The sequence below is a fragment of the Mustela nigripes genome, chromosome 12 (genome assembly GCF_022355385.1).
Source record: "Mustela nigripes isolate SB6536 chromosome 12, MUSNIG.SB6536, whole genome shotgun sequence".
Classification (NCBI taxonomy): Eukaryota; Metazoa; Chordata; class Mammalia; order Carnivora; family Mustelidae; genus Mustela; species Mustela nigripes.
In genome coordinates, this window is record NC_081568.1 from 25,252,168 (window position 1) to 25,277,265 (window position 25,098).

At 46.1% G+C, this 25,098-nt stretch overlaps 1 protein-coding gene across 2 annotated transcripts in view; it reads right to left on the reverse strand.

Moving 5' to 3' along the window:
• Positions 1-297: 297 nt before the first annotated feature.
• The window catches only part of MTMR12 (myotubularin related protein 12), a 72,480-nt gene continuing 47,679 nt past the window's right edge, over positions 298-25,098 (reverse strand). Inside the window, exons 8-16 of one of the 2 annotated variants that reach the window (XM_059416958.1) lie at positions 24,486-24,561; positions 17,591-17,697; positions 16,542-16,666; positions 14,840-14,918; positions 13,288-13,358; positions 10,901-11,073; positions 7,979-8,146; positions 6,876-7,037; positions 298-3,224 (exon numbers count right to left, since the gene is read on the reverse strand). In XM_059416958.1, coding sequence (XP_059272941.1) covers positions 2,655-3,224; positions 6,876-7,037; positions 7,979-8,146; positions 10,901-11,073; positions 13,288-13,358; positions 14,840-14,918; positions 16,542-16,666; positions 17,591-17,697; positions 24,486-24,561 — 1,531 coding nt within the window. In that variant the 3' untranslated portion in view covers positions 298-2,654. Of the gene's footprint in view, positions 3,225-6,875; positions 7,038-7,978; positions 8,147-10,900; positions 11,074-13,287; positions 13,359-14,839; positions 14,919-16,541; positions 16,667-17,590; positions 17,698-24,485; positions 24,562-25,098 lie in introns of those variants that run through there. The other variant, XM_059416959.1, reaches the window with a different exon arrangement.

Here is a 25,098-nt window from a genome sequence, read left to right on the forward strand (position 1 = left end):
TTTTCCTTTATTTGCCCTATTTTATTGTTCTCCATAGTATTTCATCCTCACCTGAAATTTTATTTTTTTATAGTAAACTCTGCACCCAACATGGAGCTCAAACTCCTGACCCCAAGATCAAGAATCACATGCTCTACTGACCAAACCAGCCAGGTGCCCCTAAAATTTAAAATATTTATTTGATTGTTGGTTTCCCATCACCAATCAACTAACCAACCAACTCAACCCAACACACACACACACACACTGGATGAATGAAATTGTTCCATGCTGTATCAACCACATCTAATGCAGTACTGCTTGTAAATTGTGCTTTAATTTCTGCAATCAGATATGATGCAGTGAGATACAAGTATAAACTTTCATTGTACGCTGGGAAAATAGAAAGCACATTTATACAGATAATAGCCCAACAGCTTATTCCCTTAAAAAAAAAAAGTTTTGAATGTTTTTAAAGCTAATTTATCTTCAGTGTAAAAACTTGGAGGTATAAACAAACTCAAGATATTATATACAGTAAATTAATGTACATTTCCAAACTTGCACAGTGCAGCATTTTAAACAAAGTAAATGGTCTCATTTCAGCCTGGACTGTTAAGCATAATCCATATCTCAATCTTGAATAAAAATGTCACAATATATAAACCGACTGAGAATTCTGTACACAAATACAAGTTTATAGAAATCTGATTTCAAATATAAATACATAAATTGTCATGACCTCACATGTTACAACAGCTTATTCTTCTATTGTAATTATTTTTAAAAATCATAGAAAAATATTTCAAAGCACATTCAACTGCTATGACAAGGGCCATGACCTTGTGCCTTTAAACCATACTTTGTGGAGTGTAAAGCATCACACCGGGCATTTTTGGAATGAAAATTACTAAGAGTCTAAGATTGAAGAGGCTACTGTATAAATATTCACGTTATAATATGGTAACAAAAATAGTTAGCTCCATAGTGTATCTGGGAGGCAGTGGGGCAGAGAAGTGGAGGTTAGTGCTAGTTTAAGAAGGCCCACAGAATGTATGTTAAGGTAGCTAATGAACTAGTGTATTTTTAAAATCCCTATTGCAAGCCTAACACTGAACTCACTAGGGAGACTCTTAAGGCAACCAAGACCGGACCTGCGTTTGGCCCCCAATGCAGGAATCCTGCCCTCTCAGCCTCTGTCATTCTAACAGACCAACCTGGCTCATGTGTCAGCGTGGAATGAGGAGAACGGCCAAGCAGTTTCTTACACATACAGAAAGACTATTCAGTGCAAACTGAGAAACTTCTGTCAACAGTTTCAAAATTTCTCATTGCCCTCAAGCAACTGAACTTTTTCTAAACATGTAACATTCAAATTGCAAGACTGATACCAGAGAGGAAATGTATATAAAAGGCAAACATTCAATTTGCAACATTCTAACCTTAGTTTTCCCCCCTTCCTGTTGTGGGATTTAACAGGGTTCCACTGAGAAAGAAAAAACTGGTCCTTAAGAATGTACTTTACTGCATTTAAAAATATATATACCATTTAGACAGCAGATCCAAGGTGACCAGGCATAATCAAGTTTCTTCTATGGCTTTGAAATCGTTGAGGTACTGGAGGAGAACCATCACCTCTGCCATTCAGGCTTCACGGCCTCCCTATGGAAGCCGCGTGCAGAAGGGATCCTGCTCACATCTGCGCGGTTTTAGAGACCTTGGGGAGACCGTGAGAAGACTGCGGCAGAGGACCGTGGTCACAAATGGTCCCAAGCCTCGGCACACAGCTAGAAAAAGGCAAAACACTTTTGAACACTGAAGAGGCTCCAGAAGAATGGGAGCTCCTTCGGGCAAACCAAAGGGATCCCCTCAGTTTAACCACAGATGTAGCAGCAAGATCCTGGGACTCCGTGCACCACGGCGGGGGGCAACGGCGGGCGGCAGCGAGGGGTCGGAGCGGCAGAGAGAAACCTGGAGCTGTCAGCACACAGCAAGGGCAGTGGGGCTGGCGGCTAGCCCCACACAAAGTGACACAGCCCATGCAGGAGGGGGGACGGCTGGAAATGTCAGTATGGGGGACACGGGTGGAATTTCCCCAGCTTTTCTCAGGCGAGAGGATATAGAAAGGAAAAATGCTATGGTTTAAACAAATGCCATACATCTTAATGCCTCTATGGGAGCCTTTCAATCTGCCATACACACATCGGATAAAGCTAAATTTGCGCTGAACTAAGATGGGTAGAGAGACACACACTGTTCCCAAGGACTAGATAAATTATCTTGGCACAGGAAGGATCTGAAGTGAGTACTGAGTCCAAGAATGTCTGACCAAAGCCCTTTCTAGTAGTAGACCCGCCACTGCAGGTTCTGTATAATACTTACGCATCAGACAATGGCCACGGTTCTATTATGGGTCAAGTAGTAATTGTTTTCAATTAATAATACTACAGATACGGTTTTAATTGCATAGTCTTTCAGGAGCATGAAATAAACACGAGAACCAGCTCTTTTCCTGAAGGTCCAGGATTCCTGCTGCAGAGCCCTGGACTAGAGGCTCCCCGCCCCCCAACCCGCAGCAGTAAGCTTCAGCGTGATCCACTAATCCGGAGAGCAATCGGCTTTGCCTCCTGTCCCAGCCCTCACCGCTCTTCCTTCACAATCACTGAGCAGACGGGTCACACATCCCCCAGATCCACAAACTCATCTTCTCGTTTGGCCAGATCGTCTTCGTCACCCAAAGCTTTCCAGCCACTGGTGGGTAAGACTGGCTTCGAGGACTGTCGCTGCAGCAGAGCGAAAGGAAACAAGGAGGACAAGCGGGCAGAGCTCCTCAGCAATGCGGGTGCCTCCGCCGGGAGGGCCTCCTGGCTGTGGTGTCTCTCGTCGATTTTCTCTTGTAAGTGCTCTACTTCCTCCATCATTTCCAAGAGTTTGCTCATGGTGGCCACTCTGCCACCACCCAGGATCTGGGCTTCTGGAATCCAGCGCAAGTAGCGCTGGGCCCAGACTTTGATTTCTGGCCCCTCGATGTGAGGCAGCAACAGACTGTGGTAGTCCGTGGGCTTGCTGTGCCAGCTTTCATAGAATTCTCGAAAGTTGTCCTGAAGCTCATCAGAAGAATTAATTAATTTGCTAATCCGCTTGCCCAGGAGGTTTTTAATTAAATGATCTGTTTCTTCCCTGAAAAATCCTCTTTTGGGAGATGATTTAGATTGGGTGAGTGGTAAAGAAAGTTGTCGTTGATGCTTTGAGAGAAAACACAAATAAAAATCTCTGGTTAGCCTGAGAGCAGTTATAATAATTCTTCTCAAAAAAGGAAAAAAAAAGCGTGGATGGCGGGGGGCAAAATCCTGCTTTAACAAGAGTCTTGAGAAATCAGAACTGCCACATGAGTGAAAAATCATCAAAAAGCAGTAGCACGGTAGGGGAGGGGGCTCTTGTTTACTCCACGATGCAAACATTAGATGCACATTGCGTTTATAAACAAATGGGTAAAAGGGGCGCCTGGGTGACTCAGTGGATTTAAAGCCTCTGCCTTCGGCTCAGGTCATGATCCCAGCATCCTGGGATCAAGCCCCGCATCAGGTTCTCTGCTCAGCAGGGAGCCTGCTTCCCTTCCACTCTCTCTGCCTGCCTCTCCGCCTGTCAAATAAATAAATAAAAATTTTAAAAAACAAAAACAAAAACAAAACAAAAAAACGGGTGAAATCAGGCACATATGGAGCTGTGCGGAGGAGAGGTGAGTTGTGACAGAAAGAGAAGCATTCTACTCCCTCCTCTCCAGGCACAGGCACAATAAGTACTTTTGAAGAACAAGCTTAACCCAAGACAGGCAGCCCATTAGGGGAGTTTGGGTGTGAGGCTGATTCATTTTCTGAAGAGAGCAAAATGTTTCTTCTTTGAGAACATTTTGAGCCCCCGTGAGGACGTGGATCCCCCCGCTTCAATGAACCACATCTGCGGTTATCAGGCACCTAGTGGGAGCTCAGGCCTATGTCACAAGGATTCTTATGGACAAAGAGACAAGTGGGAGCAGGATTTTGAGGAAATGGCTACACCGGCCAGATGGTCTTGCCTGATAAGCTGCGAGAGTAGAAAATAATAGAGCATTTACGTTATTTTCCTCTCCAGTGATTCTACCTGCAGCCAAAACAAGGTATTCTATTGAGGAGCACCAGGACTGGGCTGTGAAGATGGGTAAAGAGGTGGAAGGTTACAAGGACCCCTGGAGCCCAAGAGAGAGGTCAGCAACTGCGAAGACGCTGTTTCTGCCCAGCTCTTTTGCTCCTGAGGTGTCTGAAGTAAGAAGTCAACAGTTTTATGGGCAGGCTAGCCCTATCACTCTCTAATATATTCCTGCCAGTGGTTCTCCCTTGTGTGTGAGGGGGAAAGCATCCTTTATTATGGAATATAGAGGAACAACTCTTCGACCTCTTCTGAGGAGTGTGCTGCAGCGACAGGAGGAGGGCCAAAACAGTCCCCAAGTCATGGAGGCTGAGCACAGCAGACCCACAGATTCTGGGTCCTCGATGCCCACAGATCCCTCTGGGGGCCCAGAGCGGAGAGTAGAGGAGTCTGCGGGGCACTTCCTGGTCGCTGCCACAGGACTCCCATGATGGCTCAGGTCCCCAAGAAGATAAATGCAGAAGCTGCAAGCTGCAAGGCCTCTTAAGGCCCAGGCTCTGAAACTCAGTATCACTTCTGCCACTTTCTGTTGGCCGAACTAGTCGAAGGCCTACTTGAATTCAAGAGGAGAGAAAATAAACTTTACCTCTTAAAAGGAAGAGTGGCAAAGTCGCCCTGCATAAAGGCATATGGGATGGATGGCACTGGGACTAATTCTAGAAAGTCTACCATAGTAGACATGAAGAAAAGTTAGAGAGGTGCGCGCAGCACTCATCTCCTCACAGCTAGGCAACAAACAAACAAACAATAAAAAACGAAGAAAAGCAAAACCAGCCACAATGTCACAACTAAGAGCTGACCAGGATTTCTGACTTCCCAGCCAGGGACAGGCCTGTGGAAGGCAAGGAGTCAGCAGCCCAGCCTCTCTCGTCCCCAGAGGTCAAGGTGACTCAGTCTGGGCTGGGGAACCGCGGCACGCAGGTGGAAGCGAACAGCCGCTGAGCGTTTAGCACGTGCTGGATTCTGTGCTCGGTGCTTTCCAGGCATCGACTGGGCCAATTCTCCAAGTCACTGTTCCTGCTCCATTTTACAAACAAGGAAACCAAGGCACAGAGGTTAATAGACAAAGACCCCAGCTATAAAGTGCTAAAGGGGGTTTTACACATAGTCTGACTCCAGAGACTGGGCTCTTAACAGAACTCCACTTGCCTTGGAAGCCCCTACTCTCAAGCCCTATGTCAAGTGTGGGTTCAAGAGGGCAGGGTGGGCGCAGCATGCGGGGTCAAGGCTGAGGTTGAGATGGCATGCCTGAGCGGCGGCCCCCCGATGGTAATGTGAGAGCAGTGCTTCCTGCTGGTAAACCACAGCCTCTCAGTCTCTACAGAACTTTTCCAAGGCCATCTGCCCACTCAACAAGGGGCCCGAAGCCTGACACATGATGTTCTCACAAAAGGCTTCAAAGTTCCCTGTTGCTCTAGCCCCAACTCCACTTTAGCTGATAGAATCTGAGATTCTCCAACTCTTTGGCTCAAGCCTCCTGCTCCAGTCAGCTCCTGGAGCCTCAGCCACCTGCTCCTAATTGTAAGAAGAAGGGACACTGAGAACGACTGGATCGGAACACAGAAATGAAATCCAGTCTTGCTAGGGGGAGCCTCAATTTCCTCCCTTGCGAAATAAGGGATTAGGCCTTGTCTCCTCAGTCCCTTGCCCCTCCGGCCCAGGGCATTCTGAGGTCCCCAACAGATGAGAAGTGTGCATGCAGCCACCAGGGGGGACCGCACACTGAGGAAAGGTTGACCTCCGGCCAAGCTGAGCAGCTCAGGGCTGTTCTGGTCTGGCAGGCAGGAAAGAGACTACATGGGGAGAGGACACATCTACCCTGGTCCTGAGGACCCTTGAGAGAGTAAAGCAAGAGCTCCAAGTTGTTCAGAAGCTGGAATCTTCTACAAATGAGGGTTTTGGCTCACCAGGCCCCCAAGCCTCTTTAGAATGGAGCACCTCCCATATCAGGATGGCCAGGTTCCCTGGATGGCAGATGGGATCAGAAGTAGGGTCGTGGAGAAGGCAGAGACATGCACTGACCTGGGATTCACCACCACCGCTTTCCCCTTTGTGGGGTCTGGTGGGGGGAAATTCCAGGCCCGAGACAGAGCTGAGAGAGGGCATGGAAATCACTTACCATCTAGGAAACTTGGGAGTTTTAATAACTAGAACCATCAGTAACAAATATCTGAAGGGATATCCAAATAATCTGACATTTTTGGTTTCCAGCATGGGTCAGCAAAGGACAGCCTGTGGCCAAATCAGGCCTGGGGCCGATTTCTATAAACACTGGAGCACAGCCATGCCGTCTGCGTACGTGCCGACTGCGGCTGCATCCGTGCTCTGTCAGTACAGGGGGGTGGGGGGGTGGGCGATGGGGGGAGCTGTGCAGCCCTTAATAGAAGAAAGAAAGGTCTTGCTATTTGAAGAAATGAACCAGTACAGACAGAGCAAAACCCCCAATTAATGCTCCTTTTACCCTGCCAACACTTAGGTAGGGGGTACGCAGGATCCCATGCGGCACAGCCGTCTTGGCAGTCACATCCCCGAGGACATTTAGCAAATGTCTCACTAGGGCAAAGGCTGAGCACTGAAAACAAATGATTCTCATGGGCCCTGACATGTGCCCGCCACAAAGCTTGACTCTGCAGGCTGCTTACAGAATCCATACATAACTTTCCTCCTTACATACACGGGGATCTCTGGGCAGATGAAGGGGGTCATCTTACTTTGAAACGCGTTCCTTTCCGCTGGCCTTTGTCCAGTTTTGGCTTTTCCACATAAAGAGGGTTTTTGAGCAACATCTGGGCTTTGGGTTCAAACTGTACAGACCAGTCCCACACGGTGAGCAGATTCAAAGGCTTGCTTTGTGTCTCCTGGCTTTCCCTACCCTGCCAAAACAAGCACAGGTCACGATGGCTTCCAGGGAGGCAGAGGAGAGCGAACACACAGTGCGGACAGACTCGCACCAGGAAGGGTGCTCCTGCCCTGCGGAGATGGAACTCTCATGGGATCCTCCTTTCTAAAGGCCTCGGCTGTCAGTGGTTGTTCGCGTAAGGCTTTGGGTGGGAAGGGAGAGAGGGAAGAAGGTCACCTTGTTTTCTAGTGGGCCACGTGCCAGCCACTGATGGGCACTTTCATGACAACCTTGTAAGGCCACTATTTCTCAGATTTTATACTTGAGGAAACTGAGGCTCAGAAAACTGAGGTGAACTGCCTGAGCTCTTGAAGCTGGTGAGCAGTGGGCTGTGATCCGGGGCTGTGTGACGGGAAGCCCAGGTTCTGTACCCCCACTTCACTGAGGAATTTGCTAAAACCACTCCCGAAGGACCAGCTCGGGCAAACCCAGAGGCCAGCAGAAAGCTACCCAGAGGCACTCAGCCTGGTGAGAAAGTAAAACTCCCAGGAGCGAGGCCTCAAGGGAGACTAAAGGAGTTTAAGATGGAAACTAAAAGCCAAGCTGCCCTGCTCTGCTTCGTCTCTGTTTCTTCAGAGTAACTCCAGGCATCAGGTCAATGGAAGAGGAGGCTGATCATCTTTACAAAGGATAACTTTTAATTTTGCTTAATTCCTCAGCTCCAATACTTGCTCTCCAGCCCCAATATGTACTGTGTGGCCTTGGGCCAGTTACCCATCCTCTCAGTGCCTCAGCACCTCAGGGTTAGAATACCCCACAGGGTGCTGTGAGAATGATCAGTACTCGGAAAGCACTCAAGACAGGGCCCCGTATAGACTTAGTGTGAAGCAAGTATTTTTTTTACATCAGAACTATTGCAACCTACTTGTGAGTCCGGGCTTCTTTAACGCACAGGTTCCTAAGAGGGACTCTTACCATATTAGTTTCTTTTTGATGAGGCGAATTGAAGAAGAAGGTGCTAAAAATAGGTATGTACAGACTATCTGACAGAACAGTCAGGTACGTCTCCGTGAAATCAAATGCTGGGGGATGCTGGTGCACCAGCTGCCAGACGCAATCCAAGAAAAGCTGGAACACGGGAACCTATGGGAAAACAAGATACACATTACTGAGCACGCACTAGGAGTCCAAGGCCATCTGTCCTGAGTTCAGAGGCGGCCATCTCTACAGCTGTGGAATAACCACTTCTGAACACCATATTATCTGGGAACCATCAGTAGACGCCATCCCGTTCTGAGCAATGAATGTGCTCCACTGAAGCGGCGTGCCTGTAGGTTGGTATCAGTATTTGGCAGTACCGATCTGCGTAAAAGACATCTCAAAGACGAAATACATAAAATCTCTTTACTGATCAAGCACTGACAGTCGATGAATTACAACAGATTCTGAGGCTAGGGAACACTCTGAACCCCAATTAAGTGAAACTGTTATCTCCCCCCAAAAGAGTTCCACTCTTCTCGCTTAAAGATTATATTACCAAAAAACTGTTCTCAAATATTTTGAATTTTATCCATATTCCTTTTCCCCCAAGATGATAATGCAGAAGAGATATAGGACATGAAAGAAGACAGAAGCAGCACAGGTGAGTTTCTAAGCTTTTTCCACAAATGTACAGATCTTTTTTAACTGGCAGCTTCCTTCATTAGCTACCCAGAGGAAAGCCCGTTAATGGCAGAGAGAGTTTTCTAGGGTGCTTTGTCATTCACAAAGTGTTTACCCTTTGCAGTCCCAGTGACCTGCGGGTGGGAAGATAGGCCATGTCGTGGCCTCTCCCTGACGGAGGCTGCCTGCACCTCCACACAGCTCAGAGGGAGACAGGAGTCGGGAATCCAGCTCTTGAACCAAATGCAGGGCTGCATCCATTATATCACAACGCAGACCACCCCATTTTCCTTTAAAACTCTAATACGGTGTCAACTAAACTCAAGTATAAAAATATAAATTTAAGAAACTGGGGCACTTGGGTGGCACAGTAAGTTTTGGCTCCTGTCCTGATCTCAGGGCGGTGGGATCAAGCTCCATGTCGGGCTCCCAGCTTGGTGTGGCGTCTTCCTGGGATGCTCACTCCCCTTTCCCTCTACCCCCACCCCTCAAAGAAATCAACCTTTAATGAAAAGAATAAAAAATTTAAAAAAATAAATAAATTTAGGGCCACCTGGGTGGCTCAGTGGGTTAAAGCCTCTGCCTTCGGCTCAGGCCCACCATCGGGCTCTCTGCTCAGTGGGGAGCCTGCTTCCCTGTCTCTCTCTGCCTGCCTCTCTGCCTACTGGTGATCTCTGTCAAATAAATAAATAAAATCTTTAAAAAGAAAATAAATTTTAAAACTTTAAGAAATGAAATAATAGTGGTCACATATTAGAAGAATAAAGAAAAACCAACAACTCCAACATGCTGATGTTGAGATGCTTAAAAATGTTTATATCGCAATTTTATTTTCTTAAAGATTTTATTTATTTGACAGAGAGAGAACACAAGCAGGTGAAGCAGCAAGCAGAGGGAGAGGGAGAAGCAGGCTGCCTCCTAAGCAGGGAGCCCAATGTGGGGCTCCATCCCAGGACCCCAGAATCATGACCTGAGCCAAAGGCAGACGCTTAACCAACTGAGCCACCCAGGCACCCTGATACGGCAACTTTATTTCTCATCTCATCTTCCACTCAATGTATCATTTAAATAGAATGGAAAATATCTGAACCTTATTGTAGAGTCAGGAAAATGGGTTCAGAAAGTTTGCCTGACTTCTCCAAAGTCTGGGTGAAAGCAGACCAGACTGGATCTGCTCTTGGACTTATTCCTCCCGGACACGGAGTGCTCACTTTCTCAAGACATCCACAACATACTCTTCCCCATGAAGTGTCAGCTCTCTCTGTCCATCAGGTTATTTGCATCCCATTAACCTTGGCAAAGTCCTCAGAAAGGCAAAGTCCATTCTAAGACTGAAAATGGTGATTTCCAGTCAGCTTGATGGGACACAGATGAGCAGAGACGAGGCCTGAAAGAAACCCCAAGGCCTAGCTAGAGAAACCGGGGTCTGTCAGGAACGCACCGAGGCCTGGAGGGCAGGAGCCACGGCTCTCCGACGGCATGCTGGACCAGGCTGCTCCCCACCACAGACTCATTTACTATCCAGAGTAAGAACAGCCATGAGTCATGCTCCTGGAGTACAGGAATTTTGCAGGGGATTTAACTAAAGAAAGTTCACCTGTTTTCATTTTACCTTCCACAATCATTAATAATGCAGCCAAAGGAGCTTGCACAGCCACAGCTGAGACAAGTGCACCACACTCTGGGGGCTAAACCACATTGCTAACTCTCCTACACTTGAATTCAGGGTCGCGGTGTGGAGCAATTCACATGGCCAGAAACAGAAGGGGCTGTGTTCACAACAGACATACACTGCTGATAAGGTCCTGGTAACAGATGACATTAACATAACCTCATCCTTCATTCTGAAAAGATTTATGTGTTATTATGCATTTTCTGTAAGAAAGTTGTATACTGGCCATTCTTTTTTTTTTTTTTTTTTTTTTGCAAAGATTAACCTAACAGAAATTGTAGGAGTCTTTTCAATTAATTTTTATGAATCAGTATTATTCCCATCATGAAATAAATATCCACCCTTGGTGTACACAGTCTAGAAGAGAAGGCTCCGCACACACCAACATCCCTTTCCTCGGGGAAGGGTTCCGGTCCTGTTGAAAGCACGCAGGGTCATCACACGGTGAAGTGAACACAGCGTTCCTAACACGCCCACCCGCATGCACTCTGCAACAGTCACCCTCCACCTGAAGACAGGTACGAAGTCAAGAGACCAGGCACTTCTGCGATGAGGACACTCACCTCCTCTTTGTCACTCTGACGGAGGTGGTTGCAGCGATCCAGGAAACAGTGCCCGCCCATGATCCACTCCTTCTGGACGAGGCTCTGGAAACCAGCCCTGGTTCGGCAGTGGGGGTCCATCATCACTTGTACCAGGGAGGAGAGGAGGCAGCAGAGGTCGGAGGCGTTCTCCTCTGGGAGGGGCCCCGGTGCCGGTACAAAGAGGCAGGAGAGTGTGAAGTTATGAAAAGCCGCCCAGAGCGCGTGCACTCGCACAGCTAATGACGGGGTTCCCCAAAGCAGAGTCGCCCTGCTCACTGATGGTCAGGCCCTACTTCTCTGAGGGCAAGGGCCGATGGGAAACAACGTAGGGCTTTCAGACCGAGAGACAAACTGCTTCTGGCCAGTCTCGTACAGGCTCCCATGTATTCTGGCCCTAAGCGCGGATCTGCTTACTGGAGGAATAAGGAACAGCAGCCGAGCCCCCTGTCAGCACGCAGGCATCCCGGCGTGCCGCACAGCAAAGGCACAACCACACACCTGATGGTGGCCTGCTGGGCTTCACAGACCAACTTCACACCTCTTTTGGCTACCGTGTCAAAGCTAGAGGCCTCAGTGGACCCACTGCTCCCAGGCTTGGCTGCTTCTCAGACTCACCTCGGAGCTCCTTTCCTGCACTCCCTCCTCTTTGGAGGAAGCTGAGATCTCTGGACTCCCTTATTCCCAGCTCCACAGCTCTTTCCCTTTCTGTCTGAGAGCACAGAGGGGCCTGCTTCCCTCCGCCTAGCCTGGAGGAGACTCCCCTCGGCCGACTCCCAGACGCCCATCCCTGAGCGCACAGTACAAAGCCCGAACAGCGCAAATTCAGTTCACACGCTTATTTAGCATTCAGGACTCACAGCAAGTAAAAGCATACATTACCGTGCATACACTGGCCTTAGAGTTTTCAGATCCTAAAAGGTAGGATCTACATCCCCTGTGGTTTCCCCTTTACAAAAAGTGCAACTCCAGCAGCTACTTAAAAATGTCCCTGAGGATGGTGGCACGCGCAGCGGTGCAGAGAAACCTGAGAGTGAATTCTAAGTAGGCAGGTGCTTCCCCCAGGAAGCTTTTCACTCTGACCCTGGAACTGGGAGGCCTACACGTGCACTCCCGCTTCTCTTCCGGGAGACAGGTCTCCACTATGGGAGCACACGGATCGCCAAGAAACAGCTCCGTCTACGGGGTGCTATCAGCCTCTGAAACAAGTTTCATTTTTAAAGGGATACTCCTTCTTGCATGTGAAGGGTATTCACAGCACATGAGTGGGTAACAACAGGAAGAGGGGCCAGCAAAGGAGAATTCAGAGGAGACAGCTCAGTCGCCCACCTGAGAGCGAGTGACTTCTCATACCTCAGCCAAAGATGCAGATTTTGTTTGACGCGACTCTGGCTAGTGCCATCTGGCCCTGGGTACTTCCCCTCTCAGATCCTAATTCATCCCTCCTCCTCTGTACCAGTCAGTCAGTCTGTTCTGTCATTGGTGGTTAGGTCTTTTTCAATAACATGTTCAGGTCAACTCTCTCGTTAAGTGGTAAACTTCTAGAAGGCAGAAGTCTACAGCTCTGCACATGGTATGTGCTCAATAAATGTATTCAATTTGAAGTCACTGAGCCAATATCAGGTGGTACAGAAGCCCCAGGCAGACACATTTTCCAGCCTGCCAGGGAGGCGAGATTTCTGCAGTCATGAGTGCATCAGAGCAATGGTAAAAGCTTCAGGGCATGAAAGCAGGAGATGACCTACTGAACTGCAAGTGCAGATCTATACGAAGTTTAAAATATTCTGAACAGCAAACATAACATTTTAGCTCAGATTTAACCAATTTCAGCAACAACCTTTAAAAAAAAAAAGTGGTTTACACCTGTTTTTACACATTCTGAATGTTTATGTCCTGTTGGCAAGTATAGCAAGTTAAGCCCACTGAGGAAAAGGAAATCATGACCCACAAAGTTTCTACAGCAACTGCACAACATTATCAAACACAAAGGCATAAAAATAACAATTAAACCATCCACGGGTTTCTTTATATAAAACAAATTATCAAAAGGTTTTAACTTTAACCAAGCTGAGTTAATATAAAACAAAATCCAAAGCACTGGAAATATGAGCTTTGGTCAAGATACCAAACAATTCCTTCTTGGGCTGCAAACAGGTCTGCCAAGTTCTAAACGAAGGATTTATTTTTAAAATTGTAACACTGACCTCAAATGCAGAGGAGACCAAGGTCAGAGAAGAACAGAATGGGAGGGATTTCTACTGGCTCACTCCTTTTACATGACAATTCCAGTTCCATAAAACTGTGTATACAGAAGCTGAATCTCAAGTGAAAGAAAATGAAAACCACTCTTTGTACTTTAAATATATTACCTAAAAGAAGAACGTTCATGTTTTGTGCTTCTAGACATTCTGTAATCTCTATTGCTTTTTTCAGGCAACGTCTAAATTGGAAAGAGACAAGAAAAGCAGCGTTAGTTCCTGAGGCTGGTATCAAAACGACGAGAAGTTTAGACACAGAAAACTGAAGATTAAGGGAGACAATCTCATTTGTTTTTCCGCTTGAAATCCTCCAGAAAAGAAGCAAATTACCACTTATACTACTCAGATACTGCAAGACATTCATTTGCCAATTAGAAACTGAAAAATTTCAGAAGGGAATCCCAGAACTGATGTTGAAACGTAGCTAGGTGATTTCTAAACTACAAACTCTTCTTGAGAACTCAAGCCCCAGAGTTCCAGGAAGACCTGCCAATGCCCACATCAGAAACTGCTGCACGCCCGCATCATTGAATTCAAGGTCACTTGCCAAACGTGTCGTTGTGGCTGACAAGACCCAAAAGACCCAGAAATCCCTTTTGTCTGTCTCTGCACACACTATTACTTTTACAGCTTTGACTGTTCTCTACTTCTAATGAGGGTTCTCTGCCTGCAGAGGCGCCTTCCTTGGCTGACTCTTCACTGTTCTCTGCACTCCCCACATAATGAAGGGTTCTTTTCTATATGACATTCATCACTGTTTGCAATTATACATGCAAATTATGGGACATGTGGCAGGCTCTTCAAGATGTATTTGGTAATAAGTGTTTGGAGGACTGAGGCTCCATGCCACACACCTCCCCGACAGAACTGAGAGAGATGCCGTGCCAGGTCAAGGGAAGAATTCTTCTCTTTCTTCAAAAGAATCCCAGGGCTGAAGCTCATACCCCCAATCATCACCTCTGTTCTGTACCTCCTTGTGTCCCCTCTTAACTTAATGGCAACAGAGGGGAACTAGTCAAACTATGAAGTAGGGAAGAGAATGTAATTCTGTCTCTGGGGCTCTCAACTTAATTCTAAAACCCAAAATGACTAATTGAGATTAATCATAAAGTTATGAAAAAAAGGGGCACCTGGGTGGCTTAGTTGGTTAAGTGTCTGCCTTTAGTTCAGGTTATGATCCCAGGGTCCTGCGATCACACCCTGTAATCATTTTTAAATAGATAATATATATATGAGACACGAATTCAAAACGTGTATAGGTAATATACACACGAGACACATTTTCAGTAAACAAGCAGCATCCCTCCCCTTTGCAATCCCGGTTCCTGCTTGGTTCTGGCTAGGAGGCCAGCCCTGCTGCCTCAGTTAGGATCTTGGGTTGCCACGTCCCCTTTCTGGCAGCCTTTCAATGCCTAGTCTAGAGCCTACAGAGATCTCTTTTGGAGCAGATCTCTTTTGGAGCATCTCTCTGCATGTCTATAAATTCAGACCAGACCTGCACAGAATATATAGCATGTAAAATCCAGCTGAGCCCTGAGTAGAACATGTGATCTAAGAACAGTTAACTATGAAACAGAAAACAGTTAAATTATCTGTCAATTTGCTTTACTACTTTGAATTAGAGAACTATAAAATTCATGAGCAAAACAATGGCTTGAAATACCTGGTTATGTCAAGCCAGCTGCTGCTTTCCAACAGAGAAAACCATTTTATATCAGTGTCCCAAAATTCGGTACTATTATCTGGAAGGAAAAAGAAAAAAAGAGTAAGAAGTCAGTTTACTGTTCTCTTCCACATCTACCATCAAAAATCCATGCTACTCAAGCATACCATTCACACAGTCAGTCCTGGACTGGACTGCAGACTCCAAGCACGTATCCCTGCTTTTAGCAAGGGACATTTCCAGACTTTGGCTGAAATGGTGTTTGAACTTTAAGCCCCTGGAAGGGGGTGGCAGTCTAAAATGGGTATTTTAGATTTTTATTGCTCAAATAAAAAGTGCCCCACAGTATGTAGATAAAGTCACAGTCCTCCTTTTAACTCAACGAAGAGAGTAACATGTTTTAGGCAGAAATGGTCAGGACGCAGGCTATACTGTTCCTAGTAGTGGAAAATGCAACGCCGATTCATCCTGATGCTGGGCAGCCCAAATTGGGAGACTTGGTTTCTACTGGCATCCTAAATGCACAGACACATTTTCCTTGCTCACACTACACCATCCTCCACAACCCCTTGATATAGAAAGCATGCATTTCATGGATGTCTAAGACTCGTCAAAGTTGCAAACTCAGATTAGTGACAAGGCAGACACCTCTGCAAGTCCTGGAAGATGAGAATGGAAGTGTAGAATCACAGTCCTGCAACGACTAGTGCAGTGAAGACCACACATTCAGGGGTCATTTCTATCATTTGTTACTAGAGAAGTTTCTACACACTGAATGTGCAGAGTACCCAAAATTTAAGATCTGCAAAAAAATAAAAAAATGAAAAACAACAAACTAATACAATGTATCACTCTCAGCCAGGTCCCTGCTTTTTATTAATCTATTTTGTAACACACAACACAGTGTGTTCTCCTTAGCGGTGGACACTACTGTGGCCCTGGGTGTCCTATTCATCTTTATCTCAAATGCCTCCATAGTCAGTGTATTTAATGGAAATTCCATAAATGTTGGCTGAAGAAATGAATCCTGAATTAGTTGGAATTTGCTAAGCTAAAAAGTCCAAGTTAGGGAAAAATTACATGTGAGCGTGACCAATCTCAGACGGTAACACAGACTCACTGAGGAACGAGGCGCATGGATAACTGAGCTCAACTGGGTGCAGGTCCTAAACTGCTCTAATGGGCAGCCTGCGCAGGAAGCGGGGGAGGCTGGGACATGCACACTTCATTTCCTACTTTGTCCATTTCTGCTTGATTAGAAGGGAAAGAAGGTATTTCCACGTGGGACGGGGAGGTCCATTCAATAAACCACCAATGAACCCAAACAGACCATTTGTTTAACAAATCACCGTGAGAGCCGGCGAGTACTGGCACTGCACGGTCCCAAGACTTTTAAAGGAAGGAGTCCCAGTGTTCACCTCTGGGCAACCAGGGTGCTGGCGACTGAGAGAAGAGGAGGGGTGGGCCTGTGTTCACAGCCACGAGAAGGGGCGGTGGGGTAAAAGCCTGGGGAAAAATGGGGGGCGGACATGGCAATGACACGGCCCCTTGGCCACTAACCCGCCCCTCCATTCTACCACATCAACCCTCACGGCCACGAGCCTCTGGTGCAAACAGAGCCCAGGGAAAAGGCACCAACTTTCACCTGATCCACATGACTTTCCCCATGTGACAGAAAGTTTTTACTCAGCATTCTTCTCACCTATCAGAAAGAGCTGCTTAAATTTAGAGTATGCAGTCTGGATGTCCTGCAGGGACAGGAAGTTGCTCGAAAGGTCTTCGGTTTTAACAGTTTCATAGGGTGGCCTGTGGATGGTCTTGTAAATTCTAGGTATCAAAAAGTAACACGATTAGAAGGGCAGATGTGAATTAGAAATGGCTTATTTGTCCTGAGCACATACTAGGTGCCCAGGTCCGTCCACCACAGACTGCCGTCCCCAGCCGGTGGAGCAGGGGGAAATGGAAGCACATGGAGCACCTCTGGTTTAAGATTATGAAGATTAGAAGCTGACAGAGCCATGACTTGAAACCATGGCAATGTAATTTCAAAGTTGTCTTATTTTCTCTTTTTAATTCATCCACTTTGGGTTTTTTTTTCCACATTTTGGAAAAATTTCAAACATGTATTAAAGGACAGTGACATAGGCCATGGCTTGGATTTGACCACTGTCAACACCATAGCCATCAATCCACTTCCCCCAAACACTTTGGCATGCATCTATAAAAACAATGTGGTTGACATTTTTAATGATTATAATGACTCTTTTCAAAATTAATTTTTTTTCAAGTTTATTTTTTCAATAATCTCTACTCCCAGTGTGGGCCTTGAACTCACAAACCCAAGATCAAGAGGGGCGTCCTCTACCAACTGAGCCAGCCACATACCCCTCCTTTCAACGTGATTAAAAAGAACCGCTCTAGGGGTGCCTGGGTGATTCAGCCCATTAGCCATCTGCCTTTTGTGCAGGTCAGGATCGGAGTCCCAGGATCGAGCCCTGCATCGGGCTCCCTGCTCAGTGGGGAGTCTGCTTCTCCTTCTCCCTCTGCTCTTCCCCCACTCATGCTTGCTCTCTCTCTCACATAAATAAGATCTTTAAAAACAAACAAAACCCAATCACTCTATGTATGTGCTATTCCCAAGCGCTAAGTTGTCAGCAGGTAAACAGGAGGAATACTATTAAGAACTGTTCCCCGGCTTCTGGGAAAGGAAGAACTGAGCTAGTCAGTAACAAAATGCAGAACAGTATTCACCCATCCAAGAAGCTCTTCTGGTTTTGTAAAAGGCCATCATCCGGTTCTTTGGGCAGTGCTGACATTTTCAAAATGGCACATCCATTGTGGCAGGACCAGCACCATATCTGCAAGGGGGAATAAAGGCTTTTCAGACATAACACACAATCCAGCAGGAGACAGAAAGCTTAGCCTTTAAATTCATACAGGCAAACGTTTCATGTCAGTAAGACGTGGCCAGATGTACTCAACTGTTAAGCCAAAGAGTAGTTACACACGGAGAAACACAGAATTAGTCTTAAAACAAACCAGTCTAGATAGTCACACTCAGCCTTGCTTATGGTCTAACGTACACCTTTGGACTTGGCTTTAGTGCTGGGAGCCTAGATGGCAGCATCGCCACTGACATCAGCGCACAGACCGCACTAGTTAGCTCGGTCACCCGTCCGCTAACCCGTCTGATTCTCACAGTCACGCTCTGAGACAGGGAAGATCCTCAACCCCATCAACAGCAGGAAACTGAGGCCTGGAGAGACCCAAGAACCTCCTCAAGCTGCACTCCCAGTTGCAGCACTCTGACAAACGGCCGGATGGCAAGCAGCGGGCAGCTCCCGTCACCACAGAAAGTTCACGCTGGAACGAAGGGAAGCTGGCGATTCAACACAGAAGGCCCGTAGGTGCAGGGCAGTGCACTGCGCAAAGACGATGTGAAGAAGGCTAAGATATGGGTCTACCTTCAAGGAGTTTATAGTTTCAAAAGGGAAATATATTTACAAACATAATAAAAGGTAGAACGTGGTAAACGAGAGAAGAGAATTTCAAGGAAGAAAGGGAAGGCAAGAGGAGGAAATCATAAGAATGACTGTAAGTGACAGACAGGCTCAGGGGGTCAGGCACTCTTCTGGCTACAGTGGGGGCTTTTGTCTGTTTGCTCTGATTTGCAGGAATGAAGGGAAATGAGGACTGATCTTGGGACAAAGTAATCTGCCGGGAGAGCCTGGCTTGGAGCAGAGGGCAAGGCTGGTCGGGGCCGGTGAGTACCGTTGTGGACTTTGAGCCCCATAAAGGCCTGGTTAAGGGTTGAGAATGGCTAGAGGCCAGCCACCACTCTGCTGACCGAGTTCTCAGCCTTAGCTCAAAGGTAAACAGAGAGGAAGATGTCTTCCATAATTCTGCTACGGGGAGATGGTACTTTTTTGCTAATCATCTGCAATGAATGGTATAAAGCATACACTGGCCATGCTAGCAGCAGACGCCAGGGCCACGAGGTTCAAGATCAGCACCCGGTCCAGGTGATACTCTGTGCTACACTTAGAAAGCCGGGAGGCAGAACTGGTTTGGGGTTTCAGGGGAAGAGGACAGAATTGGTGTTGGGTATACTAGGTGTCCAGTGCCGACAGGACACCCACGTGCAGATATCCAGAAGGCACAGTAGATGAGGGGTTACAAGTTTAGGAGGGGAAGGCAGCCTGGGGCTCTGGACATGGCAGCTGGCTGCCAGCTGACAAGGGAGAGACGATGCGCGCACCCAGGCAGAGAGGACAGAGGAACACAGAACCGTTTTAGGAAATACCAAAAAGCAGTGACTCCCCTTCTCTGGGCCAAGCCATACTTTGACTCATTAAGATTGAAAATGAGGCTGGAAGTGTTAGGACATGGAGACAAATCAAAAGGCCCTTTGCTGACCTCTCCCTCCCTTACCCAACGTCATGCTAAGCACTCTAATGTACAGAAACCAGCACGCAGTCCCTAGTCCTCTGCCAGGGGTGGCGGTATTTTGAATGCCCAAGCAATCCTGTCCCCCTACGTGGTGCAGCTCACTTGGATAAAAGGGGAGACACTCTTAGCTACGACTAAGTGACAGGTTCTACAAAAATTATGTGTCCTTTATCCTTTTTACTCTCTTCTCCTGGGGTAGAAGGGTTGGCTCTCGATGATATTTGACTGTTAATAATTCATTTTTTTCTTTTTAAAGATTTATTTACTTGTCAGAGACAGAATGAGAGAGAGAAAACGTGTGAGGGGGAGCGTCAGGGGGAGAAGCAGGCTCCCTACTGAGCAGGGAGCCTGATGCAGGCTCCATCCTGAAGACTCCAGGATCATGACCTGAGCTGAAGGCAGTCACTTAACCAACTGAGCCACCCAGGCGCACAAATAATTCATTTTCTTTTGAGGTCACAACCATACCTGTCTCATCTCATCTGAGGCAATTCCCTTATTGTTCTCTATTTAAAAAAGATAAATAGAAAACAAGCAAACTTCTTGGTCAAAGACAGACTTCTCACTGGAATTTAACAAAACACTTGTCTTCTCTTATTATAATATGCATAATTTCTGTCTGGTGTCTTAGTATAAATGTCTTGACAACAAACAAGAATCACTGTCTGTTAATCCTGTTTAACTTTTAAAAGGGAGAGGGGAAATTATTCATTACTTGATACATCTTTAGGTATCTCTCTGAAGAGAGCCCAAAACAGAGTTTTAGGGGGAAATCTACAACTGGAGGCTAGAGAGCAGTGTGAGAAGGAAGGAACTATTAAAGAGGTCAGAAGACTGAGAAAGCACAGTGTGTCCAAGACAAGATAAGAATTTAGACACAAAAAAGGTCGAGACCATAATTAGTTTCAAACGTGCAGTGCTGGTACAGGGAGGGCTGGTACAGGGGAGTGCTCGTACTAGGGGGCAGCGCTGGTACAGGGAGTGATGGTACTAGGGGGCAGTGTTGGTAGGGGAGGGGGCAGTGCTGGGACAGGGGAGTGCTGGTTCAGTTGGGGGGCTGTACTGGTATGGTGGGGGGGCAGTGTTTGTTGGGGGGAGGGGGGATGCACAAGGCCAGCTGACTTCTGGAGGGTCCACCAGCAGAGCAGGGGGCAAAAGTCATCTGTAGGAGAAGATATGAGTAGAGATTGGAGGGAAAATTAGTACAGTCTTTGAAGATGTTTGTCAGTACTGGAAGAACAAGATAGTAGTGTAACTCTTAACGAGGGGCTTCTTCAGGTCAGGGGAGGCCTGAGTGTGCCATTGGGTAGAGCAGAACACCAGGAAAGATCCACGGAGAGGAGCGAAGGCTGATGGAAGCGGGGTCCTGACAAAGCAAGGGCACGTGAGATCAGGAGCCAGACAGCTGTTTAGATTCAGGAGAAGGAAACAGGAGCACAGAGAAAACCCACAGGATGTGAGGGGGAAAGCTGAGGGAGGTCTTGTCACGGGTTGTCCAAGATCCCACAGAAGTAGGGGAAACATCGTCTCTCAGTACAAAAGTTAAGAATGGAATTACAAACTTGAAGAGAATGAATACATTGCTTACACCAGCCCTAGGAAGGAACGATACAGAATGCAAAGGGAGTTGAACAACAGACTGCTGAGCAGAAGAAAGGCCCAACCAAGGCAAGGTAACACACGCCTTTCACATATCCCATTCAGTAACACTCTGCTGTTTGGTTCGAAGGATCTTCAGCAATGTTCACTCACCCTACAACCAAAAAAGATCAATACTCAGGGGTCGGAGAACAGCAGAGGGTAAAGGGAGCCAAAGTTGCTAGCATAGGAGCAAGAATCTACATACATGCAGGTCTTCACTGAATGTAAGTAAAGGTAAGAAAAAACACACTAGCTGAAAAGTCAGGGTAAGAAAGCATGGAGATACGGAAAGGTTCTGGAACTAGAAAGTGGTAATGGTTGCACAGCACTGTAAGTACACAAAAATGGCAACAATGGTAAATTTTATGTTCTGTGTACTGAGAGCTCTGTGCTCCCTGGGGAAACGTGTCAATTCCATCTTGTATAATATTCTTCTGCTGTCCATTCATGCAAACTCCACGACCAACTTTCAGGACATATCTAAAAAATGTGAGAACACCTTCCTACTATTTTATCAAAGTTATGCTGCTGGCTCCCCACTCTGGTCTCATCAGAACATTTTCTACTTCTCTGCCCCAAGGCCTGGCTAGAACACAGTACCCAAGTTTCAACGCTGGACGGAGAGGCAGCCTGTTTGCACACGTAGAGACAATTCACCTTTGTTTCTTCCCACAGAGCTCACCCTCTTTTCCTCGATCTATCTCTGAAAAGCTAAAGAATGAAGATCGTCATTTTCATTGTTCGAAAACAGTGATTCTCAAAATGTAGTCTACAGATTGGGGCAGGGGGTCCCAAGATCCTTTCAGATGGTCTGAGAATAATACTAAGAAGTAACTTGTCCTTTTTGCTGTGCTGATATTTGCACGGATGGTGCCAAAGCCCTGGCGGGTGAGACTGCGGGGGCCTTCGCACCAGTCAAGGCCCTGCTCCCAGAGGGCACTGGCCACCACTGTATTCTTCACAGCCCCACGCTCACAGAAAAAAAAATGTTTTACTTGAGAATGTCCTTAATGGATGACTAAAAATTATTAGTCTTATTAGTCTTGACCATTACAGATTAATAGTCAATATTAATAGGCTTTAAAATTGCTCTGATGGAGTGGGAAGTACACTCCAAGCACTTAAGTACAGTGTTTGTCTTGAGGAAAAGCACTTATGAGACTGCGGTAAGAGGTGAACTGGCTGCTCTCTTCATGGAACTGAAGGATAAGTGAGAGTCAAACACTGGGTGTTCAGACTTTGCTATGCGGCAGATGTCCATCCTCAAAACAAAAAAAAAAAACAACAACAAAAAGAAGGAAGTGACCCTATCACTTCAAGGAAAACAACTGACAAATTGTTTCAAATGATAAAAACTGAAGTTTCATACAAAAATTAGAACTGTGGAAAACTAATCTCTGCCTCTAGCTAGACAGCTTCCCAAAACATTTTCTGATGAGACAAGGGTGATGTTAATTTTTATGTATGTAATTTTATGTATGTAATTATGTATGTATGTATGTAATTCTTCAAGTTTGTAAAATTTATGTAATTTTATGTGATGTGATTTTTATGTAAGGAAACATACTAATATTTGGATGATCTGTATAACCCCCTGAACCAACACTTTCCAAATGACCACTAAATAAGGTCATAAAATCATGTTTTAAGACCTATTCCAGGGGCGCCTGGGTGGCTCAGTGGGTTAAAGCCTCTGCCTTTGGCTCAGGTCATGATCCCGGGGTCCTGGGATCGAGCCCCACGTCGGGCTCTCTGCTCAGCAGGGAGCCTGCTTCCTCCTCTCTCTCTGCCTGCTTCTCTGCCTACTTGTGATCTGTCTGTCAAATAAATAAATAACATCTTTAAAAAAAACAAAACAAAAACAAAAACCTATTCCAAGTACAAGACAGACCCCATGGATTTTAATTTAGTAAAGAGTGAAAACTTCATTATGTTTTCAGATTCTTTTTTTTTTTTCTCCCCGAAGATTTACTTATTTGTCAGAGAGACAAAGAGAGAGCACAAGTGGGGGAATGGCAGGCAGAGGCAGAGGGAGAAGCAGGCTCCCCGCTGAGCAAGGAGCCTGATGTGGGACTCTTGATCCCAGGACCCCGGGATCATGACCGAGCTGAAGGCAGACATTTAACCAACTAAGCCATCCAGGTATTCCATATGTTTTCAGATTCCTTACTGCTATTAACCTTTATGAAACCACCACTTCTCATTTTTTTGTCATACCATCAAAGAACAATATTCTGAATTATCTGAAAAGGTGAATAAATATTCCTCCCTTTCCCTAATATGGATCTGTGTGAGGCTGGATTTTCTTCATGTACTTCAACCAAACCCTAACATTCTACAACAGACTGAATGAAACATACAGAAAAAAGAATCCAGGGGTCTTCCATATTTAAAAATGTAAAACACTGCTATTGTTTTTATTTTGAACTATAGTTATTTTTCACAAAAATGTGTTATTTACACTAACATGTAATAAGTTTATTGCTAAAATAAACTAAAATTCTTTGTTTAACATTTCATATGGTGAATATCAAATAATATAATCCACATCAACAAAAAGTCTTTGAAATCCTCAATAACTTTTTAGAGTATAGAGTGCTGAGATCAGAACGTATGAGAACCACTGCTCTTAATCAAAGGTTACAAACTAGTGGGACATGAGCCAACTCTAGCCCAAAGTCCTGTTTTTAAACATCTGAATCAGTTGCATACATTTAGAAATCAGGGAAATTCAAAACTCATGTAAAAATCCCTATCTCTGGCTCCTCCTGAGAAATCAGGGTATCTGGCAAGACCAGGCCCTAATTGCCACATGGCACAGACTGGCTGGCAGAGAAAAGCAGCCTTCCCTTTAAGTCAAGGGGACGGTCTCCGGTTCATTGCAAGGGCCAAGCTCATTACCTGCCCTGCCTACATGGGCTTCTGGGCATGTGACCCCTGATTAAACATCTTGCCTTCCATATAGGAGTGATCTTTCTCATGAACGAGCCATGTGCACAGTACAGCATTTATTTGTAATTCTTATTCCTTCCTAAATTCCCTGAAGGCTTGGCAACTCCCAACCACCAATTAGACACTGAAGTAACTGCCAGAGTCTTGCTTTCTTTGATCAGTGACACATTAAATATGGCTCCCACCCCAGTCTATTCTGTGAGAACTAAGTAAATGCTCCATGTTGTCTCTGGGAGAAAACATGGCCACACCTACTCAAAAATTAATAGTGGGGCCAAAACCAATCTTAAATCCTACTATCTTCAGAGTGGGGGACTCAGCTTCAAAATAATTTCAGGTATAAAATCAGGCTGCCTTTCAACACTAGGCAGATCTGTAATCCTCTTCCAGCTCTAAGATGTTTCTGCCAAAGACTACTGCATCTGTGAAAACTTTAGAGCTGTCCCAGGGAACTTCATGTCTGAGAGACTCTTTTAGTGGGCCCCTGAGACGTTTCTGGATTACTTTTGGACGGAGGACTGAAGCCAAGGGCCTTAAATAGAATAATCTGCCAGATTGGGTTGATGAGCAACCCATGGCTATTAGGGTTTCCAGATGTACTTACTGGTATGCCACGGCCCTGAAAGCATCGCACGTCCTCTTCAGGAAGAGGGGTGGGGACAACAAAGTATGCTGGCAATCTAGAAGAAAGAAATGTCATCAGTTTTAGTACTGGAGTAATTCACTAAATATGAAAGCTCAACTTTAATGAACAGAGGAAGCGAAATAGAGTGGTAGGACACCACCCTTATTTCCCTCCTAAGAGGAACCAGGGCAGATGAACTATCTCTGGTCTACCCAAATCCTAGCTCTGCCTGATTCTGTGTGACCCTAAGTAAGCTACCCCACTCTCTGGGTCTGTTTCCTCATCCATGAAATGAGGAGATTGGATGTATGATACCTACAAGTCTATGAATTTCAAAATTGGGAGTGATCTTTCTTATCACACAGAGGCAATTAAGCACCCATGCTTTCAGTCAGACTAATATAAAAACCAGTAACTAGGGGTGCCTGGGTGGCTCAGTGGGTTAAAGCCTCTGCCTTCGGCTCAGGTCATGATCCCAGGGTCCTGGGATGGAGTCCCGCATCGGGCTCTCGGCTCAGCAGGGAGCCTGCTTCCCCCTTTCTCTCTTCCTGCCTCTCTGCCTACTTGTGATCTCTGTTTGTGAAATAAAAAA